The sequence below is a fragment of the Pecten maximus genome, chromosome 18, assembly GCF_902652985.1.
Source record: "Pecten maximus chromosome 18, xPecMax1.1, whole genome shotgun sequence".
Classification (NCBI taxonomy): Eukaryota; Metazoa; Mollusca; class Bivalvia; order Pectinida; family Pectinidae; genus Pecten; species Pecten maximus.
In genome coordinates this window covers 30,728,030-30,752,486 of record NC_047032.1, presented here as the reverse complement: position 1 = coordinate 30,752,486, position 24,457 = coordinate 30,728,030, and the positions used below count along the sequence as shown (strand labels likewise).

Below are 24,457 nucleotides of genomic sequence, written 5' to 3'. Positions count from 1 at the left end.
TTGTAAATAGACCCCTGACAAGATATGACATGGACGGCCGACCGACCCCTGACAAGATATGACATGGACGGCCGACCGACCCCAGACAAGATATGACATGGACGGCCGACCGAACCTTGACAAGATATGACATGGACGGCCGACCGAACCTTGACAAGATATAACATGGACGGCCGACCGACCACAGACAAGATATGACATGGCCGGCCGACCGACCAGACAAGATATGACATGGACGGCCGACCGACCCCAGACAAGATATGACATGGACGGCCGACCGACCCCGGACAAGATATGACATGGACGGCCGACCGACCACAGACAAGATATGACATGGCCGGCCGACCGACCAGACAAGATATGACATGGACGGCCGACCGACCCCGGACAAGATATCACACGGACGGCCGACCGACCCCGGGCAAGATATGACATGGACGGCCGACCGACCCCTGACAAGATATCACATGGACGGCCGACCGGACACAACGCAAACCTATTAATTTGTCATCAAATATTGTAGATAGACCCCGGGCAAGATATGACATGAACGGCCGACCGGAAACAAAATAAAACTATTAATTAGTATGATATCCCAATTGTATTTAATAAATGTAATTAGATTCCAATCCTTAATAAATGATAATGATTTTGAATTTCTAAATAAAATCCAAGTAAAATGGTTTGATTAACATGCTTGTATAATTAATAAGTGTATAATTTACAGATTAAAGTGTAAAATCTACACATTAAAGTGTATAATTTACAGATTAAAGTGTATAATTTACACATTAAAATGTATAATTTACAGATTAAAGTGTAAAATCTACACATTAAAGTGTATAATTTACAGATTAAAGTGTAAAATCTACACATTAAAATGTATAATTTACACATTAGAGTGTATAATTTACAGATTAAAGTGTAAAATCTACACATTAAAGTGTATAATTTACAGATTAAAGTGTATAATTTACAGATTAAAGTGTATAATTTACACATTAAAGTGTATAATTTACAGATTAAAGTGTAAAATCTACACATTAAAGTGTATAATTTACAGATTAAAGTGTATAATTTACAGATTAAAGTGTATAATTTACACATTAAAGTGTAAAATCTACACATTAGAGTGTATAATTTACAGATTAAAGTGTAAAATCTACACATTAAAGTGTATAATTTACATATTAAAGTGTAAAATCTACACATTAAAGTGTATAATTTACACATTAAAGTGTAAAATCTACACATTAAAGTGTATAATTTACACATTAAAGTGTAAAATCTACACATTAAAGTGTATAATTTACATATTTAAGTGTATAATTTACAGATTAAAGTGTATAATTTACAGATTAAAGTGTATAATTTACAGATTAAAGTGTATAATTTACAGATTAAAGTGTAAAATCTACACATTAAAGTGTAAAATTTACAGATTAAAGTGTAAAATCTACACATTAGAGTGTAAAATTTACAGATTAAAGTGTAAAATCTACACATTAAAGTGTATAATTTACAGATTAAAGTGTATAATTTACAGATTAAAGTGTATAATTTAAACATTAAAGTGTATAATCTACACATTAAAGTGTATAATTTACACATTAAAGTGTATAATTTACAGATTAAAGTGTAAAATCTACACATTAAAGTGTATAATTTACAGATTAAAGTGTAAAATCTACACATTAAAGTGTATAATTTACAGATTAAAGTGTATAATTTACAGATTAAAGTGTATAATTTACAGATTAAAGTGTATAATTTACAGATTAAAGTGTAAAATCTACACATTAAAGTGTATAATTTACAGATTAAAGTGTATAATTTACAGATTAAAGTGTATAATCTACACATTAAAGTGTATAATTTACAGATTAAAGTGTAAAATCTACACATTAAAGTGTATAATTTACAGATTAAAGTGTAAAATCTACACATTAAAGTGTATAATTTACAGATTAAAGTGTATAATTTACAGATTAAAGTGTATAATTTACAGATTAAAGTGTAGAATCTACACATTAAAGTGTATAATTTACAGATTAAAGTGTAGAATCTACACATTAAAGTGTATAATTTACAGATTAAAGTGTAAAATCTACACATTAAAGTGTATAATTTACAGATTAAAGTGTAAAATTTACAGATTAAAGTGTAAAATTTACAGATTAAGTGTATAATTTACAGATTAAAGTGTATAATTTACAGATTAAAGTGTATAATTTACAGATTAAAGTGTAAAATTTACAGATTAAAGTGTATAATTTACACATTAAAGTGTATAATTTACAGATTAAAGTGTATAATTTACAGATTAAAGTGTATAATTTACATATTAAAGTGTATAATTTACACATTAGAGTGTATAATTTACAGATTAAAGTGTATAATTTACAGATTAAAGTGTATAATTTACAGATTAAAGTGTATAATTTACAGATTAAAGTGTACAATCTACACATTAAAGTGTATAATTTACACATTAGAGTGTATAATTTACAGATTAGAGTGTATAATTTACAGATTAAAGTGTAAAATCTACAAATTAAATTGTATAATTTACAGATTAAAGTGTATAATTTACAGATTAAAGTGTACAATCTACACATTAAAGTGTATAATTTACAGATTAAAGTGTAAAATTTACACATTAAAGTGTAAAATCTACACATTAGAGTGTATAATTTACAGATTAAAGTGTAAAATCTACACATTAGAGTGTATAATTTACATATTTAAGTGTAAAATTTACACATTAAAGTGTATAATTTACAGATTAAAGTGTATAATTTACAGATTAAAGTGTAAAATCTACACATTAGAGTGTAAAATTTACAGATTAAAATGTATAATTTACAGATTAAAGTGTAAAATCTACACATTAAAGTGTATAATTTACACATTAGAGTGTATAATTTACAGATTAAAGTGTATAATCAACACATTAAAGTGTAGAAATTAAAAATAAAAAAGTTTAAAGTGGCCCTAATACGCTTCCGTATATTCCACCTGTGTTATCAATCTTGACCCTCGAATTAAAACACATCTTGGGTTAGTCTGTTCGTAAGCACAGACTTGGGAACTGGTTTCCGTCGTGCCTATCCTTGTTGGACGGTACATTTCCTTTCTGAAATCCATGGTTTTTCGATAAAAGTTGTCGTTTCCCACCCATGTTCTCAATATATATATATATAACGGTTTTCAGTGAAGTATAGTTTGGTGTAGAAATTAATTCTGTGATGAAATACCCTATCCATACTGCTTTATTTAGCCCCTGTGTGGTTGGTTGTCAGGGCTATAACTTTACTTCTACCCCCCCCCCCCCTCCCCCTACTATAACCTGGAGTGTAGAGACCCCAGATGATATTGATACTGTGTATTGTCAGTCCGTCAAGTGTCCAGTGTCAATTGTAGATTGATAGCACTGCTCCATGATATAGAGTTGTTTAATATAATGTTACAGTATTATAGAAGTATATTTTCACATACATGCAGTTTGCTTGATTATAGAAAATACAAAACAATAATCAATTTGACTAACACAACCATTATAACTGATTTGTCTGAAAGTTATATGATCTTGGAATTTACTGATAGGATAGAATTATATCTTTGGTAAATGTGTGGTAGATATAAATAATATATTGTAAACATTGTGATGTCTGTGAATGAATGTTTGTTGGTATTTTCTGTTAAATCATTTAATGGGGTTTGGTATTTCACTCTCCGACCTGGGGGATACTTCCATATTGAACGAGGTCCTAGACGCCAGCCATAACTGTAACTTCACAACTTTATTTTAAACTATATCTACATTCAATATACAGGTACAGTAAAACTCTGATCAGTCGAAGTCGACGAGATCAAGCAAAATATTACATTTATCCGTGTCCGTGTGTATAGGGAGGCAAAATACCCGACAATCATCGGATGTGTACCGAATAAGTACTTGATAACATGGACGAAAATAAGCAATACATAATAACAAACACATGAATTTTACAGGATAAGAAATATCCGTTTATTTAATAAAGAATCGTCAGTACGGTTTGATATAAAAACAAAATACATGTATAAAACTATCTTTGCCATGGAGACACGTGATTTACACACCGATAGTCGTACAATTTACAGCATGACATTCTATGAAAACGATATACATGTATTTACTATAAAAATATACATATGTATACATTATACTCACATTATTTCCTCTATAATCCGTCTATAATTTTATATAATTACACAATAGGAAACAATAAACAGTTCAGAAAAAAATGTATCGACTGCACTGATTTTATATAAAAAATGAAGGCTGCGGTCAATGTTTACCGGCTGCATGATCATGTATAGCCACGAGGTTTTGGACGTAATGAAATAATCCCGAATATTATCGTTATTATTGCATTGGTGCATTCACATTTTAGGCATAGATAAATAAATCAATGACATAAGTATTTTAAATGTGCATGTTTCGGGATGATGCATAATTTATCGTTTTTTTTCCCCTTCGATTTTTTTGAAGGGCCGCGGTGGACGAGTGGTTAAGGTGTCCCGACACTTTATCACAAGCCCTCCACTTCACCTGTGGTTTAGGTTTGATATTTACATATCTGATATCTATTTGAATCATATATTCCAAAATCTTAGAATAAACTGGTTTTGCTGTACTGAGATGTAGATCCTGGCGGATTCACACAGGTACAAATCGACCAGGTATTTCCTCAAGATAGCAGCGGTTGTTCATGTAAACATCCTTATTGCAGCACGGAGATCTGTCAAATCCTTAAAAAACTTAAATTTTGTCAAATGTTTGGTTTTAAAATGTGTAACAGGTTTGTATCTACAACTTCAGCCATTCCTGACTTGAATTTAATTTCAAATTAGTTAATTATAGGCTTTGATAATTAGTAATAGAATATAGTGGCTGATTAACTTGGTTGAGACCTAAAAGAAAGACACGCGAGACACTGACTGATCTAAACATGATATAATATATATCGGATCTTACTTTATTTACATGTATATAATCAATCTGGAGAATCTTAAGTGATCAAAAGTTTAGTTATCTCGCCATTGTCTTTGATGATGAACGAATGATATATTTCATGTATAAGTATGTGATATATATAGAGGGAAACATGCAAATAACAAATTCACAAATATGCGACAGCAACTTGAGTTTGATATATATTGATAAACAAAATATATCTCATATTAAAAATTGGAGTACAATCCTTATCTGATTCGCATTTCTTGCTTTATTTACAATTCACACGGTGATATGTGAAAATTGATTGACATACAAATGTACAATGTATATAAAAATGCAGTGATTAATTACAAAATCACGCACTGTTGGAGGAAGGCAATAATTACATAGTATATATAAAGGTATTAGTGATTGTCAAATAATACACATACATCGAAGAAAGAGAAAACCTTTTAATAACGCTACAACTTACAACGTATGTCTGTGTTGGTTAAGAGGCACATACCCCCGTGTATCCTAAACTTATTGTGTGTTTTCAAAAATTAACATGCGGTTAACTATACATGTATGAGACTTTGAGCACAGTGGATATTTACGTCGTCGCTTCCCCGGTACAAATAGCGTGTATAGTGCGATGAGTGAAAGGTCAAACTATTCTGGAGAATCCCCAGTGACCGAACTACTGTACATAGAGAACATATACATATATTTACATTTCTAATGTGGTTTGCTGATATGAACATACCAAGTGAAAACAACAAACACAACAAACATATGACCATGAATACACTATGAAAACCGTATGAAAACATTGTCTCTCGTGCAAATCACCCGATTAATCGGGTCATATTAATACGCCATCAAAAAAATAGTCCGCCTTTCAATTATGAAAATATTGTGTTTTTGTTGCAATTTGTTCACATAAAATAAATATGATTTGAATTGAATAATTGTATTTAATATTATTTTTACTTTAATACTTCTTTCTTTTTGTTTTATACAAAATTAAACAAAAAAGACCGGAAAATGCGGAACGACATTAAAACAATGGCGTGGTGCATAGGCGAGATCTCCCGGCTGTTCTAATAATTTGGCGTTTCGTCGTATACATGACAAATTTTTCTTTTTAATAAAATTTCTCGTTTTCTCGATATAAATTTTTTAAATCAAGGTTATGTAAATATATGAATTGAATAGATTTTTTAAATTTTCATTGCGGCTATGAATACCAGTAGCTAGCTACATGTACATATCCTCCGAGGCGCGCTACCGCGCGCCACGGGATATGTAGCTAGCTACTGGTATTCATAGCCGCAATGAAAATTAAAAAAATCTATTCAATCCATATGTAAATGACATTCTGACATCAGCGAAGTTTTCAACTATAAATTTAAGTATATTCCATAGCTAAAGGAATATTGATATTCACTTTTTAAGCAATACACATCGAGATTTGTGACATTGATTGATATTGGACAAATACATGTATATCCTACAAAAAAGTATCTACAATTGTACATGTATATATGTACGTTGGGAGCATTTGTAGAGGCTAAACTGTTAGGAAATATACGATATTCTGTAGTAACTCATTCATTACAATGTACAGTATATATCGATATGTAACTTCATCCTCTATTTAGCAATAATCATCCGCTTTACGTGTTATATTAGTGTTATAGTTAATAACGTCGAAAGTTTATCTTAGTTTCTATGGAAGCGTAGATACACCAATGTCGAAAGTTTATCTTAGTTTCTATGGAAGCGTAGATACACCAATGTCGAAAGTTTATCTTAGTTTCTATGGAAGCGTAGATAGGTCAATGTCGAAAGTTTATCTTAGTTTCTATGGAAGCGTAGATACGTCAATGTCGAAACTTTATATTAGTTTCTATGGAAGCGTAGATACACCAATGTCGAAATCGTATCTTAGTTTCTATGGAAGCGTTGATAGGCTAATGTCGAAATCTTATCTTAGTTTCTATGGAAGCGTAGATGTCAAAAGTTTATCTTAGTTTCTATGGAAGCGTAGATAGGCTAATGTCGAAAGTTTATCTTAGTTTCTATGGAAGCGTAGATGTCGAAAGTTTATCTTAGTTTCTATAGAAGCGTAGATAGGTCAATGTCGAAAGTTTATCTTAGTTTCTATGGAAGCGTAGATGTCGAAAGTTTATCTTAGTTTCTATAGAAGCGTAGATAGGTCAATGTCGAAAGTTTATCTTAGTTTCTATGGAAGCGTAGATGTCGAAAGTTTATCTTAGTTTCTATAGAAGCGTAGATAGGTCAATGTCGAAAGTTTATCTTAGTTTCTATGGAAGCGTAGATGTCGAAAGTTTATCTTAGTTTCTATAGAAGCGTAGATAGGTCAATGTCGAAAGTTTATCTTAGTTTCTATGGAAGCGTAGATGTCGAAAGTTTATCTTAGTTTCTATAGAAGCGTAGATAGGTCAATGTCGAAAGTTTATCTTAGTTTCTATGGAAGCGTAGATGTCGAAAGTTTATCTTAGTTTCTATAGAAGCGTAGATAGGTCAATGTCGAAAGTTTATCTTAGTTTCTATGGAAGCGTAGATGTCGAAAGTTTATCTTAGTTTCTATAGAAGCGTAGATAGGTCAATGTCGAAAGTTTATCTTAGTTTCTATGGAAGCGTAGATGTCGAAAGTTTATCTTAGTTTCTATAGAAGCGTAGATAGGTCAATGTCGAAAGTTTATCTTAGTTTCTATGGAAGCGTAGATGTCGAAAGTTTATCTTAGTTTCTATAGAAGCGTAGATAGGTCAATGTCGAAAGTTTATCTTAGTTTCTATGGAAGCGTAGATGTCGAAAGTTTATCTTAGTTTCTATAGAAGCGTAGATAGGTCAATGTCGAAAGTTTATCTTAGTTTCTATGGAAGCGTAGATGTCGAAAGTTTATCTTAGTTTCTATAGAAGCGTAGATAGGTCAATGTCGAAAGTTTATCTTAGTTTCTATGGAAGCGTAGATAGGCCAATGTCGAAAGTTTATCTTAGTTTCTATAGAAGCGTAGATAGGCCAATGTCGAAAGTTTATCTTAGTTTCTATGGAAGCGTAGATGTCGAAAGTTTATCTTAGTTTCTATAGAAGCGTAGATAGGTCAATGTCGAAAGTTTATCTTAGTTTCTATGGAAGCGTAGATAGGCCAATGTCGAAAGTTTATCTTAGTTTCTATAGAAGCGTAGATAGGCCAATGTCGAAAGTTTATCTTAGTTTCTATAGAAGCGTAGATAGGTCAATGTCGAAAGTTTATCTTAGTTTCTATGGAAGCGTAGATGTCGAAAGTTTATCTTAGTTTCTATAGAAGCGTAGATAGGTCAATGTCGAAAGTTTATCTTAGTTTCTATGGAAGCGTAGATGTCGAAAGTTTATCTTAGTTTCTATAGAAGCGTAGATAGGTCAATGTCGAAAGTTTATCTTAGTTTCTATGGAAGCGTAGATGTCGAAAGTTTATCTTAGTTTCTATAGAAGCGTAGATAGGTCAATGTCGAAAGTTTATCTTAGTTTCTATGGAAGCGTAGATAGGCCAATGTCGAAAGTTTATCTTAGTTTCTATAGAAGCGTAGATAGGTCAATGTCGAAAGTTTATCTTAGTTTCTATAGAAGCGTAGATAGGCCAATGTCGAAAGTTTATCTTAGTTTCTATGGAAGCCTTGGTACACCAATGTCGAAAGTTGATCTTAGTCTCTATGGAAGCGTAGATAGGCCAATGTCGAAAGTTTATCTTAGTTAAATCCCGCTAACACCCCTTGTAAAAGGACAACAGAAATGAGTATGAGGAAACTGGACGGAGGAGTGACGAATCCCGCTCCAACACAATCATCAGCTCCAGTTCCGTTTACAAACTTGATGCGTCCCTCTAAGCCATGGTACAGGGGTGACCTCTCCTGGATGTACTCAGTCAGCACGTCCGTGTCAAGGTCACCTATCAGGTACAAGGACAATTATTACATTCCAATTGTAATTTAGATGTTAGTATTACTATGTAAGAACTATAATTGAATATAATACCGTCCAATACAGATTTTATATGGACGGTATTTACACGGAGGAAGAATTCTGTATACAAACCTATACAAATTATATATGGACAGAGAAACCTTTATACATGTACCGACCAATACAGGTGTTAAATGGACAGAGAAACCTGAATACTGACCAATACAGGTGTTAAATGGACAGAGAAACCTGTATACTGACAAATACAGGTGTTATAAGGACGGGAAACCCTTTTACGGTCAATACATATTTTATATTGTCGGAGAAACCTTTACCGTAAACATGTAAATTCCTTAGTCCTTACCTGCAATATGCTCCTGTTCTGCGTTGTTTTTGATAACGTCATACCCGTCGCCTCCATTGACGATGAAATTAGACACGATAATTCTGTACATTTTGTCGTCATCCAAAGGTAGATATTCCGGTACTGGACAGTCCGTACACACCACCTGTACGTCTACAACCCTCCGGTTAACAGCTTTTGAGAGGTCATAGGTTACGCGCACACCTAAACAAATGAAAACATAAACTGCCAAATGAATGTAAAATTCTATTTTATCGTTTTTAATGATAATAGTATATATATTGTATCGAAGAGCTCGTCAGAAAAGAGACCACACTATCGTTCGATTTCACATATTTGTATATTGACACGTTTTCTTTAAATACCAAAAACATGTCGATCGATATACCCCGTAGAACTTAAATTCAAAGATAATAAAGACTCTTTAACAATAGTGTCTTTCCTCGATCTTTACTAATAACGTAACCAGAATGGACAGCTTACTAATGAACTGTATGATAAGCGTGATGATTCCAATCGTTAATTTTCCATTTCTAGATAGTAACATCACTTCTTGCCGTACCTACTACACGTCACAGATGATTCGATATCCAAGGGTTTGTTCCCGTTATCATGATTTCTGTGACAGATTTCGACTACTGACGGAGAAATTTAAAAAAGTGTCTCGATTTCAATTACAATAGGAATGGCGAGAACCGGGAATAATAAAACATGCGTGAAAGATCTTGGTGTATGGTTGACCTCTACAATGAGTTTTATCACACACATTAGACTTACTGTTACCAAGTCCATATATGAATGTCAAAATTTTCTCTGGTAGCAGTTTTAAGGTATTTATATATAACTATTGCTAGTGGCCAGCTAGAATACTGTTGTCAGATCTGGTCTCCTCACCAAACTTTTCTTATCCGCCAGATCGAAGCTGTTCAGAGCAAATTTTTGATTATTTTATGTTTTAAGGGCACTTCGACTGTAATTCCATGTCTTACGCTGAAACTTGTAGGTATATTCATACAGTGGAATTTGCAGTCCCCTAATACCTCTATCTACCACTTTTAATCGAAATCAAACAATATCTAAATGTTCACCAGTCAGAGGCAAGTAAGTCTGTGGCGGTCATCGTGGTTGACCAATCGGAAAATAAAGGGTCAGTTACACACCCCATGACATTGATGAACACTTGTGTCAAGCTTTTTAAGTGGGGACTTAATTATGTATTAGTTACCTTATAACACTGGTAACCCCCAAAAACCTTTTATTCCCTCACGTTACCTTTAATTCCCTTACTTTAGCATTAATCGACTCACTTGCATATAATTGTTTCACGCGACATTTAAAACTCTCACTTACGTATAAAAAACAATACCGGCGCGAAGAAATTGAAGGTTTTGGGGTTGCCAGTGTAATAATTTTCACAATTCTACAGTTTTCTGGAATATGACACTTTAATTAATTATGAGACATCAATTGGCATCCATCCAATCATAAGTTCAGGCCTCTAGTGTATTGATCAATGAGGTAGTCACCAACTACTACAAGGAGACCCAGCCTCAAAATGATCCTGACTGAACGATATACACGTGGTGATAAAACAAGCGAACAAACAACATTAACCACCCTTGGTTCAGCTTAGTAATAAATGTACTCGCGGTGTTCTAATCGATAAATAGCGACATGCCATCAAAGATTAAAACATGTTATGCATACTCTATGAAATCAAAATCAGGGCCTTTTGTGTGTTGTTTAATGAGGTAGTCACCAACTACTACAAAGAGACAGAGTCTCAAAAAGATCCTGCATGCCTGAACCATATGTGTGGTGATAAAACAAGCGAACACACCAACCTAAGTTCAGCTTACTAACAAATGCACTTGCAGTATTCTAATCGATAAATACTGACATGCAATCAAAGTTTGAAAAATGTCATGCATCACATGACGTCAAAATCCTCCTCCTGGTAATACAGGTCTATAACAAACAATGATCTCGACGCAAGATCATCGCATGTCGAAGGACAAAGGGCATAACAATTAATTACGAGTGTGTTTCCGCTAACATGCCTGATAAAAATAGGGTTGGTAGGTGGGGAAACCTTTTTATTTCTAAATTAGTTTTTACTAAGGTTATACAGACAAGGAATCTTGACCCTAAATTCCTTCCTTGAAAATGACCAAAAAAACATGTGGGTAGGCACACAAATACAGGGTCGGTAGGGTTAATGGAAAAAAATAGAGTATTTTTTATTTTTAATTTTTGCCTTAGAATAGGTTGAGACTCTGTCTCAGGTGACCTAAAAGATGAAGCTCCTGCTGTAGTAAATTAAATTTAAATTTACGCATACCGGTATTTTATTGCGAAAATTTGTTGAAAATAGCGGTTTCATAAAAAAAAAAAATCAAATTAAAAAAACCCAGAAGCTTTGTTTCTTTATTTGTTTCCATGGATACTGTTACGGGTTTACAGAGCGGTTAAGATATAGCAGGATTCAGTATATATGGGTTGTGCAAAACCAAGTCAGTTACTTCAGGTTTGTTATAAAAAAATGAATAATTATTCAATTATCACGACATTATAATTAATCTAATATCATGACCAGATATGAGTGAATCATCAACCTTTATTCATCCCAAATGACAAATTAGGTGTTTAGCAGGTTTCAAATAGTTTTTATGTGATTTTAAGCAATAGTTTATGTAAATGAAGATTTATCAAGCATAATAAATGGCGTTTTCAATAATTTTTTCAATCTCTTATAATTGAGGAAGTAGGGTATACCAGTTTGGCCTGATTCTGAAAAGCAAGTGGCATGTCTTACTCTTACATATGATTGTTTTGTTATATTTGCTTGGTTTATCATCCCAAGAATAGCCAGGTACATTTAGAGGAAAGGTCTCATTGTAGTAGTTGGTGAATAACTCACTGAACAACATACACGAGGCCCGTCGCATGCCATCCAGAGCAATAAGTTGAAATAAGTTGAAATTCAAAAGATAAAAATAAATCAACAACATTGAATTTAACTCAGTGCGACACAATAAATACATCATAGTTCAAAAGCTTTTGGTATAAATCTGTCAGAATTGATTTCTTGCACATTGTTTTCTTTGATAGATGAAAGGTTGAAATATGTGGGTATGATATTTAAAGCAAAGATATTTCAAAATTTACTAATTGCTACCTATGTGCAGATGAAATTTTGAAGAAAAACTATTTTGTAAAATAATGATAATAAAATATTGGTAATTCTTTAATTTTGTCAGGTAGTTTTCTATAATACCTTTTGTAATAAGCTGAAATTGATTTAAATTCAAAAGATACAAAAAATACAAAATTGTTCCACACTAACTTAGTTAATTAACTTATAACGATTTAACAATTGACATATTTTTCGTAAAATTTTGTCAGAACAGGTTTCTCTCACACGGTTTTCTTTGACACATATAAGAAAAATGTTGAAATATCTTTATATGGAATTTATAATAAAGCAACTTATAAATATTTGAAAGTCTACTAATTAAATAATAATAAAAGTCCGGGGTCTGATGGGTTCACTATAGAACTTTAAAAAAGGTTTTTGGAATTATTTGGGAAACTTTGTTGTTAGGTCTATCAATTACGGGTTTATGAATGATCAGTCATGCGTTACTCAGAGGAAAGGTATACTTACATATGTACATGTTTGCCTGAGGTTGATAAACCAGGAAACTTTATTAAGAACTGGCGACCAATATCTTTATAACATACGGTGTATAAAATAGACTCGGGATCTATAGCTATTAGAATAAAACTTTTTAGGGTAAACTAATAAACACCGACCAGACAGATTTCAAGGTCATTCATTAGAACAAACTTTGTACCCCGTATCCCAGCATGCTACACAACCCAATATCAGGTACATGTATCTGGGCCTCTTGGTTATCTAGAAGTAGTTTGTATATTTTAGCATGTTTGACCCTTTGACCTTGAATGAAGATCACATCATGTGCGCTATGGTAAATATGGTAATGATGATGATGATGATGATGATGTATGATGATGCTGATGTATGATGATCCATGATGATGATGATGATGATGATGTATGATGATGATGTATGATGATGATGATGATGATGATGATGTATGATGATGATGTATGATGATGATGATGATGATGATGATGTCTCTCCAACGCTAAAGAAGGCAAATACTGTTCCATGAGCTGGTAAGGTTATGTCCTTGGTGTTTTGGGATGCAGATGGTATTCTGCTGATAGATTATCTCCAAAAAAGGTTCGGTGTGTTATTCCATCAGGACAATGCTCCTGTTCACAAGTCTGTCATTGCCATGGCTGAAATTCACGATTGTAGCTTTAAATTAATTGAAAATCCACCTTATTCACCTTATCTCGCTCCATCATAATTTCATCTATTTCCAAAACTGAAAACAGCGATTTTAGACACCCACTTTCAGTCCGATGATGACGTCACACATGCAGTGGCATAACTTTCTGAACAGCCAAGAAAAGGAGATTTAGCAAAGTGGCATTGAGGCCCTTAAACACCACTGGCAAAAGTGTATAGATCCTGAAGGGGATTGTGTTGAAAAACAATACAATATGTCCGGCAAAATTTAAATCCTTTAATATGAGGCTCACAACATTTCAATCAGCCCTCGTACGCTAACACTTCTTCGGCACGTTAGTTCGCTCCATGAGACGTCGTTGTCAAGCTGGCATTGACGCAAATAGAGGACTCAATATTGACATTGTGAACTCGGTTTCGACCCCTTATGGAATTGAACCCTTGTGAAGTGAATTGCTTTTTTCAAATCAATTTTAAATTCCATAGTGATTTTGTTGTAATAAAATGAATAAAGCAACATGCAAAATTTAAACCTAACATACTAAGAATTGATGATTTTTTAAACGTTTCTTCGATGTAAAGAAACTTTTCCCAATAGGTTTTACCAGAAACGATCTCGAGAATTGATGACGCAACAACAACAGGTCTCATAGAGAGTGCGGAATTTACTTTGAAAAACAAGAAAACATTGTAATGGATTTAAAATGAACTGCCTTCTACAAAAGTCTTATCATTGCACAGGATTACAGAAAAAATAGTCATGACGCTCTAAGGTGTGTTATTAATAGAATCTGTCCCTACCTTGAGGGTGTAACAGAGAAATATCAACCTGAGGGGGAGATTCTTGAATGTCCAACCCGAGGCTTGCCGAGGGTTTGGACATTCAAGAATCTCCCCCGAAGGTTGAGATTTCTTTGTTACACCCTCAAGGTAGGGAATGATTATTTTTCTCCCACCTCTTTTCTTTATGTGTTTTCCCATCGGCGATCTCCGTCTGTTTGTAAACAAGTACACATGTAAAAAAAACCGCGGGAAATATGCACACATTTCCATTCATCCATTTCACGTGGGGTGACGTCACTCACTCATCACTGTCCGACTCGGAGTAAATCACACGAGGTCGCTTTGAAATCGACTTTGTGTTGTCATGGGAGAATAAATTTATCTTCTTAAATATACGCTTAGATGGATGGAAGTGTTAACAAGGCTTGGTCGCATGAAATGTAATACCCGGGGAGTTCCAAGGTAAGTCCGACTTCACCAATCTCAAAATATAAGCCCCGTGAGAGTTATAACTATACAATATTAATTGCCCACGTAGTGTGTTCATATCGATCACATGATAATTATGTCTCTTCATCAGCATTTTAAGATATAGCGTTCAATTTTATGACTGTATTCTGTAAAGGTTGGATGATAGACAGTGTGTTGGTTTTACTGTAGGAAAAGGTGATTGCTAGATAAGAAAGGTTGAGAGTTAAAACGGGTAAAATTTTAATGATTATAAATGATTTCGATATCATTTATTAGTATACATTTTTCTATATGGACGCTCCTTGTTTTAAGGGAATCATTCAAATACATCGTAACGAAATATGGATAAGAGAAACAAAGGGTTTCATTAGTGCTTTTCCTTATACAGAATAAGAATACCCTAATTTTGTCGGGACGTTTTGCAACATTAACTAAATTGATCAGTCATCAGTAATATTTCAAATGTGGTTCATTTACAACACAATGTATTTGTTGTCATATTTTTACTTTGAACTATGAAGAGGCTATAACCTTGTTTACTGACCTGAGACCTGAAGGAAGCGACCAGATATACCTTCTGTGCTCCATTTACTGACACTGTTCTCAAAGGCTGCCCGCAGGTGGCGCCCCTGTAGACGAATCGTTTCAAGAGTGTTCCTGAACGGTAGTACATCAATGATGCTGGCAAACGTGATATTCCCTGTAGCGAAAAGGACATGGTTAGAGTTCTCCTATTGTAAAGAGGATCATTATAAGGTTCCGAAATGCTGGAGTTGCTTAGGTAAAAGGTAGGTCCACTTCACCACACAACTGCCCATAACCGTTTAATTCTTTAAAACACACTTTATATACACATTGTTTGCTTCCATTCGAAATCTTAACTTAGATTATCCAACAACTACATTGATTCATGCATCTTTCTCTGAGGAAATGGTTATCGTTACAAATGATGACATGATTTAAAAATTCTTTTAAAAAGAAACACCTAATTGAAATTAATCTAGCAATATTATGGCTTTAACACGGCGAGTGACTGGCGCCGGGTGTTTTAATGTCATGTTAAAACCTGCTTTTAAAAAAAAACAAGCAGTAAAGGGGGAGGGGGGCAACTCTTACGTCGTCTGCTGCATTGTAACAGTAATATACAGATAGGGCTAACAAAAAAAGGAGAATTTATTAGAACGAAAATATTAATCTGTTACTGCCCTGATATGATAGTGGAACGAGCAACAAAGAATCAGTGCTTTTGAAAAAAGAGGTCGCAGTTGGCCATATGATACATTGTTAATCGGCCGACTAGCGGTCTCTTATGTTATCGGAACAACTGAGAATATACATGTATATGTTTCATATTATTTTGAATTTATCCAAAATTATGATGAAATTAATGGGTTGATCGTTCCTTATAGGCTTGACCACATACTTAGGTAGCAGTGTACAGTAAAAATGGCCAATTTTGAAAAACATGGCACATGTTTTAGATATGTAAACATTGCCAGTTAACCCTACATATAACCTCTAATAAAGTATATATATTTGTAATCAGTACAACATTTGCAATTTTAATACAGCTCCTCTGAAGGATAAGTAAACTTATATTTTCTGTGATTTTTAGAGCTGTGAATACCATGGTAACAGCTTAAAAAATGCTCAAAAATTGCAAAATATTATGATATTTGACCCAAAATGACACAATTCTCCACACAATTTTTTTTCTGAAACCTATTTGAAATTAAATATCTCTATCCCAAAGACAGAATTAATCTTGTTTTGACGTATGTTGTAAATTAATTTTTCCTGCTATCTTACCTTTTCGGTGGGCTTCCTTTTTTTCGCTGTAGGCAAAACTAAATTTCATGTGTAAACACACTTTCGGAAAATCCAGAAATTTAAAATCCGGAATCAATTTATTAATTTTTGTTTTAACAAATGTGAAGCCTGTATGTACAACTTCATACTGAAAATACCAATCATAGTGTACATTTATTTTTTCATTTTTTTATGCATATCATAATACAGGAGTTATTTGCTTAACAAAAAAAATCGCCCATGGCCAGCCTGTCCTACTGTAGTGTGCTACCTTAAGCTTATTTTGACTTTTCTGACTTCTCTGGATTTCCACATTTTAATGTCCCTTGGCATTACTGACGAACAGCTGCAGACAGTAGTTGTCATTCCAGTCTACATATACTGAACCCACTAAGCTCACTATCGACATGTATGCACCTCTTGTACAATCGTTACCTGGGTCGAAGGAGGCCCGAATGGAGCCAGAGTTGACAAGCGCTATGAAGATCCTGGATGTTTCCAAGGAGTCGGCGTATCGAAGGTTTTGATACACCATGCCATCAGCAATCATGTTCCCCATGTTACATTCTCGCAGTCTGCACGTGAGTAGTTGCCCATCCATTCTGACCAATGTACGGCCAACAACTTTTTTACGGAAGGCGTCCAGCTGTGGTCTGTATATGTCCAATAGGGCTTCGGCCGCTTGGTCTGTGCCAAAGAGATGACATGTGAGCATATGTACTCTAAACATAAGTAACCCTATACAGGACGCAGGAGGAAGTTCGTCAGTAAAGGTAGCGATATAGGCATAATTTATGATTGCGAGAACTCAAAAAATGTATAAAAGATAACATTGGTGATTTGAATCCTGCTATATGTGGAGCCGAGGTGGACGAGTGGTTAAGGTGTCCCGACATCTTAACACTAGCCCTCCACCTCTGGGTTGCGAGTTCAAAATCTACGTGGGGCAGTTGCCGGGTACTGACCGTAGGCCGGTGGTTTTTCTCCGGGTACTCCGGCTTTCCTCCACCTCCAAAACCTGGCACGTCCTTAAATGACCCTGGCTGCTAATAGGACGTTAACGAAAACAACCAAATCTGCTATATGTATCATGCTGTTTTTTACGCTGAACATGATATTCTGTGGAAGTAAAGGGTAAGGGTCCATTATAAACCCTTGATTTGTTATCGAGGGAGGTAATGCATTTAGGCTATTTTGATCTGTGAAGCTATTTTTACGCCAGTTCCATAAAGCAGTGACACTTAAGACAAAAACTTTGCTTTGCGCTATTTCTCGAAAAACTTTCCATCATATTTGTTACTTGGCGTTTTATGTTGGTTCTGAGTGTTTTGACTGGTGGATTTTTAGTATGTGTACAACACAATAAAACTTCTTTTTATTCACTCAAAGTTATTGACCTGGTGTAGTTTATCTTTGATCATATCAAATGTCACCTATATGGTGGCCATTCTCAACATCTACAAATGTATATGATATTTTAAGGGCATAAGATGACTAAGTGATGTATACCTCTGTGAAGTAAAAAAAACAACTCGCGTACTTCACTTTTTTCTTATTTGCATTTTGGGAAATTAGAGTTAAAGACATAGCTAAAAATGCAAGAAGAATCGTATGTCAGAGTGCTTGTTTTCGTTCTTTGACCGGTCTTTGATGCCAATGTGATTTTAGGGGAATTTTATTGTTTTGACCTTTTAGAGGATAAATTCATACAGTATCATCCATATGTGTTGTCAAATATGTATGGATGGTTCCAGAACTGACAAAAAATGTAAATTATTTTAAATTATGGAAGTTAAATCTCGTTAATCTGTTCATTTCTGCGAATTTAAAGCTTAATATCAAAAGTTCTGCTGTTATTCTTTAAAATATTAAGCAGATCAAGAGAAAACATGTTAATCTTTCTAAAATAGTCATCAAGCGCTTCCTTTTTTGTTTAGTTATCAATTGTGTTATTTTCACCTTTTCGGGGTCAGAAATTCAAAGTGATGAATCAAGATGAAATAGGCTTTTCATGAAGGACAGGAAATAGACATTTTCAGAATGGCTGTCTAATTGGTAATTTATTAAGATTCTTGTAAAAATAGTTCTTTAAACAACAGACGTCTGGATTTTTGACATATATTTTAGATTCATGTTTGCTATTAAAATTGATTACAAGGTCAAAGAGAGACTTTAACGTGTTTGGAACCACAAAGGAGTACATCCTTCAAACAGGCAATGTATAATCATTCAGTACTGGAAAATTCATGGTAGAACTTAATTTTTGAGAACACACTACGATAGGGAAGAAATCCTATCCCCCCCCCCCCCCCCCCCCCCCCCCGTTGTTTACTTAATAATGTATACCTGCGGTCCTGACACTCACTGACAGAGACAGTGGGACGATTGGTACACTTTTCGTCATTTCCCCAAAAAAGTGTTTCTTCGGGAATTTCGACCAATCAAAAGAACGCTTTCTTGGTTTTGTCAGTTCGACTATATACAGTAACGACGGCCTCAACGGACTACCTACGGAACTGTACATGTACATAATCTGAAAGACTTGAACTCAGACATCGACGCTTTTATGAAAAATACAAAATGTGTATTTGTCCGTTTCAATATTGCATGTTTTTGCGGCGGTACCCATGAGGGGATCGCAAGGATGTCTTTCACAAAAATAAGTTCTGAAGTTAAATATGCATGATGGTATTTGATTGGTTGCTATTATTAGAGCCGAAACGAGATCATCTGTACCAATCGTCCTGCGGGCGTCAGGACCGTAGGTTATCGACGATGTATGTTGGACGGGTCGTGCCGGAATATAGATAAGGAAATATAATGGAAAAGTAGCGGGGGACTTTATATAGGGATATGTTATGGACGACGCGTGAAGGAAAAATGGTTTATGAACGAGTGGTGGCGGACTATTAATATAGCTTTATTATGGTTAAATAACGGTGGAATATCAATAGGGCTATATAATGGACGAACAGTGTTGGACTATTAATAGGGCAATATGATGGACAAGTAGCTGGAACTTTATATCGGGTTATATTATGGAGAAGATGATGGAATATCAATATGGCTATACTATAGACGTGTGTTGATGGACTATAAATAGGACTATATTATGGAGGAGATGATGGAATATCAATATGGCTATACTATAGACGTGTGTTGGTGGACTATAGATAGGACTATATTATGGAGGAGTAGTGATGGAATATCAATGGGGCTATACTATAGACGTGTGTTGGTGGACTATAGATAGGACTATATCATGGTAGACATGATGGAATATCAATGGGCTATACTATAGACGTGTGTTGGTGGACTATAGATAGGACTATATCATGGTAGACATGATGGAATATCAATGGGCTATACTATAGACGTGTGTTGGTGGACTATAGATAGGACTATATTATGGTAGACATGATGGAATATCAATATGGCTATACTATAGACGTGTGTTGGTGGACTATAGATAGGACTATATTATGGAGGAGATGATGGAATATCAATAGGGCTATACTATAGACGTGTGTTGGTGGACTATAGATAGGACTATATTATGGTAGAGATGATGGAATATCAATATGGCTATACTATAGACGTGTGTTGGTGGACTATAGATAGGACTATATTATGGAGGAGTAGTGATGGAATATCAATGGGGCTATACTATAGACGTGTGTTGGTGGACTATAGATAGGACTATATCATGGTAGACATGATGGAATATCAATGGGCTATACTATAGACGTGTGTTGGTGGACTATAGATAGGACTATATTATGGTAGACATGATGGAATATCAATATGGCTATACTATAGACGTGTGTTGGTGGACTATAGATAGGACTATATTATGGAGGAGATGATGAATATCAATTGGGCTATACTATAGACGTGTGTTGGTGGACTATAGATAGGACAATATTATGGAGGAGATGATGAATATCAATGGGCTATACTATAGACGTGTGTTGGTGGACTATAGATAGGACTATATTATGGAGGAGATGATATAATATCAATGGGCTATACTATAGACGTGTGTTGGTGGACTATAGATAGGACTATATTATGGAGGAGATGATGGAATATCAATGGGCTATACTATAGACGTGTGTTGGTGGACTATAGATAGGACTATATTATGGAGGAGATGATGGAATATCAATGGGCTATACTATAGACGTGTGTTGGTGGACTATAGATAGGAATATATCATGGAGGAGATGATATAATACCAATTAGGCTATACTATAGACGTGTGTTGGTGGACTATAGATAGGACTATATTATGGAGGAGATGATGGAATATCAATATGGCTATACTATAGACGTGTGTTGGTGGACTATAGATAGGACTATATTATGGAGGAGATGATGGAATATCAATATGGCTATACTATAGACGTGTGTTGGTGGACTATAGATAGGACTATATTATGGAGGAGATGATGGAATATCAATGGGCTATACTATAGACGTGTGTTGGTGGACTATAGATAGGACTATATTATGGAGGAGATGATGGAATATCAATATGGCTATACTATAGACGTGTGTTGGTGGACTATAGATAGGACTATATTATGGTAGAGATGATGGAATATCAATGGGCTGTACTATAGACGTGTGTTGGTGGACTATAGATAGGACTATAGTATGGAGGATATGATGGAATATCAATGGGCTATACTATAGACGTGTGTTGGTGGACTATAGATAGGACTATATTATGGAGGAGATGATGGAATATCAATGGGCTATACTATAGACGTGTGTTGGTGGACTATAGATAGGACTATATCATGGAGGAGATGGTGAATATCAACAGGGCTGTACTATAGACGTGTGTTGGTGGACTATAGATAGGACTTTATTATGGAGGAGATTATGAATATCAATAGGGCTATACTATAGACGTGTGTTGGTGGACTATAGATAGGACTATATCATGGAGGAGATGGTGAATATCAACAGGGCTGTACTATAGACGTGTGTTGGTGGACTATAGATAGGACTATATTATGGAGGAGATGATGAATATCAATAGGGCTATACTATAGACGTGTGTTGGTGGACTATAGATAGGACAATATTATGGAGGAGATGATGGAATATCAACAGGGCTGTACTATAGACGTGTGTTGGTGGACTATAGATAGGACTATAGTATGGAGGAGATGATGGAATATCAACAGGGCTGTACTATAGACGTGTGTTGGTGGACTATAGATAGGACAATATTATGGAGGAGATGATATAATATCAACAGGGCTGTACTATAGACGTGTGTTGGTGGACTATAGATAGGACTATAGTATGGTAGAGATGATGGAATATCAACAGGGCTGTACTATAGACGTGTGTTGGTGGACTATAGATAGGACTATATTATGGAGGAGATGATGAATATCAACAGGGCTGTACTATAGACGTGTGTTGGTGAACTATAGATAGGACTATATTATGGAGGAGATGATGAATATTAATGGGCTATACTATAGACGTGTGTTGGTGGACTATAGATAGGACAATATTATGGAGGAGATGATGGAATATCAATATGGCTATACTATAGACGTGTGTTGGTGGACTATAGATAGGACAATATTATGGAGGATATGATGGAATATCAATGGGCTATACTATAGACGTGTGTTGGTGGACTATAGATAGGACTATATTATGGAGGAGATGATGAATATCAACAGGGCTGTACTTTAGACGTGTGTTGGTGGACTATAGATAGGACTATATTATGGAGGAGATGATGGAATATCAATGGGCTATACTATAGACGTGTGTTGGTGGACTATAGATAGGACTATATTATGGTAGACATGATGGAATATCAATATGGCTATACTATAGACGTGTGTTGGTGGACTATAGATAGGACTATAGTATGGTAGAGATGATGGAATATCAATGGGCTATAATATAGACGTGTGTTGGTGGACTATAGATAGGACTATATTATGGAGGAGATGATGGAATATCAATAGGGCTATACTATAGACGTGTGTTGGTGGACTATAGATAGGACTATATTATGGTAGAGATGATGGAATATCAATATGGCTATACTATAGACGTGTGTTGGTGGACTATAGATAGGACTATAGTATGGAGGAGATGATGGAATATCAATAGGGCTATACTATAGACGTGTGTTGGTGGACTATAGATAGGACTATATTATGGAGGAGATGATGGAATATCAATAGGGCTATACTATAGACGTGTGTTGGTGGACTATAGATAGGACTATATTATGGTAGACATGATGGAATATCAATGGGCTATACTATAGACGTGTGTTGGTGGACTATAGATAGGACTATATTATGGAGGATATGATGGAATATCAATGGGCTATACTATAGACGTGTGTTGGTGGACTATAGATAGGACTATAGTATGGAGGAGATGATGGAATATCAACAGGGCTGTACTATAGACGTGTGTTGGTGGACTATAGATAGGACTATATTATGGAGGAGATGATGGAATATCAATAGGGCTATACTATAGACGTGTGTTGGTGGACTATAGATAGGACTATATTATGGTAGATATGATGGAATATTAATTGGGCTATACTATAGACGTGTGTTGGTGGACTATAGATAGGACTATATTATGGAGGATATGATGGAATATTAATTGGGCTATACTATAGACGTGTGTTGGTGGACTATAGATAGGACAATATTATGGAGGAGATGATGGAATATCAATGGGCTATACTATAGACGTGTGTTGGTGGACTATAGATAGGACTATATTATGGAGGAGATGATGAATATCAACAGGGCTGTACTATAGACGTGTGTTGGTGGACTATAGATAGGACTATAGTATGGTAGAGATGATGGAATATCAACAGGGCTGTACTATAGACGTGTGTTGGTGGACTATAGATAGGACTATATTATGGAGGAGATGATGAATATCAACAGGGCTGTACTATAGACGTGTGTTGGTGGACTATATATAGGACTATAGTATGGAGGAGATGATGAATATCAACAGGGCTGTACTATAGACGTGTGTTGGTGGACTATAGATAGGACTATAGTATGGTAGAGATGATGAATATCAACAGGGCTGTACTATAGACGTGTGTTGGTGGACTATAGATAGGACTATATTATGGAGGAGATGATGAATATCAACAGGGCTGTACTATAGACGTGTGTTGGTGGACTATAGATAGGACTATAGTATGGTAGAGATGATGGAATATCAACAGGGCTATACTATAGACGTGTGTTGGTGGACTATAGATAGGACTATATTATGGAGGAGATGATGGAATATCAATAGGGCTATACTATAGACGTGTGTTGGTGGACTATAGATAGGACTATATTATGGAGGAGATGATGGAATATCAATAGGTCTATACTATAGACGTGTGTTGGTGGACTATAGATAGGACTATATTATGGTCGAGAATCGGTGGACTATATTATAGACGAGTAGTGGTTGAATATAAATAGGGCTATATTATGTAAGAGTGGTGGTGACTAAAAATAGTGCTATATTATGGACGAGTAGTGGTTGAATTTCAAAAGGGGTACCATTGACTAGCATGTGTTATACGATGCATGAATTAAAATCAATAATTTATATTATCTTACTCTGGATATATGCCTTCTGACTTAAAAATCACCAGTGATGTGTCCCAAATAGGAATCAAGCCAAAAAGAACATAACCAGTTTCATATTTA

The 24,457-nt window shown here is 34.9% G+C and overlaps 1 protein-coding gene across 1 annotated transcript in view; it reads right to left on the bottom strand.

Moving 5' to 3' along the window:
• Positions 1-8,193: 8,193 nt before the first annotated feature.
• LOC117316900 (snake venom 5'-nucleotidase-like) overlaps positions 8,194-24,457 on the bottom strand; it is a 47,769-nt gene continuing 31,505 nt past the window's right edge. The window contains exons 5-8 of the mRNA XM_033871681.1: positions 17,157-17,408; positions 15,457-15,612; positions 9,317-9,520; positions 8,194-8,938 (exon numbers count right to left, since the gene is read on the bottom strand). Coding sequence (XP_033727572.1) covers positions 8,739-8,938; positions 9,317-9,520; positions 15,457-15,612; positions 17,157-17,408 — 812 coding nt within the window. The 3' untranslated portion in view covers positions 8,194-8,738. The remainder of the gene's footprint in view (positions 8,939-9,316; positions 9,521-15,456; positions 15,613-17,156; positions 17,409-24,457) is intronic.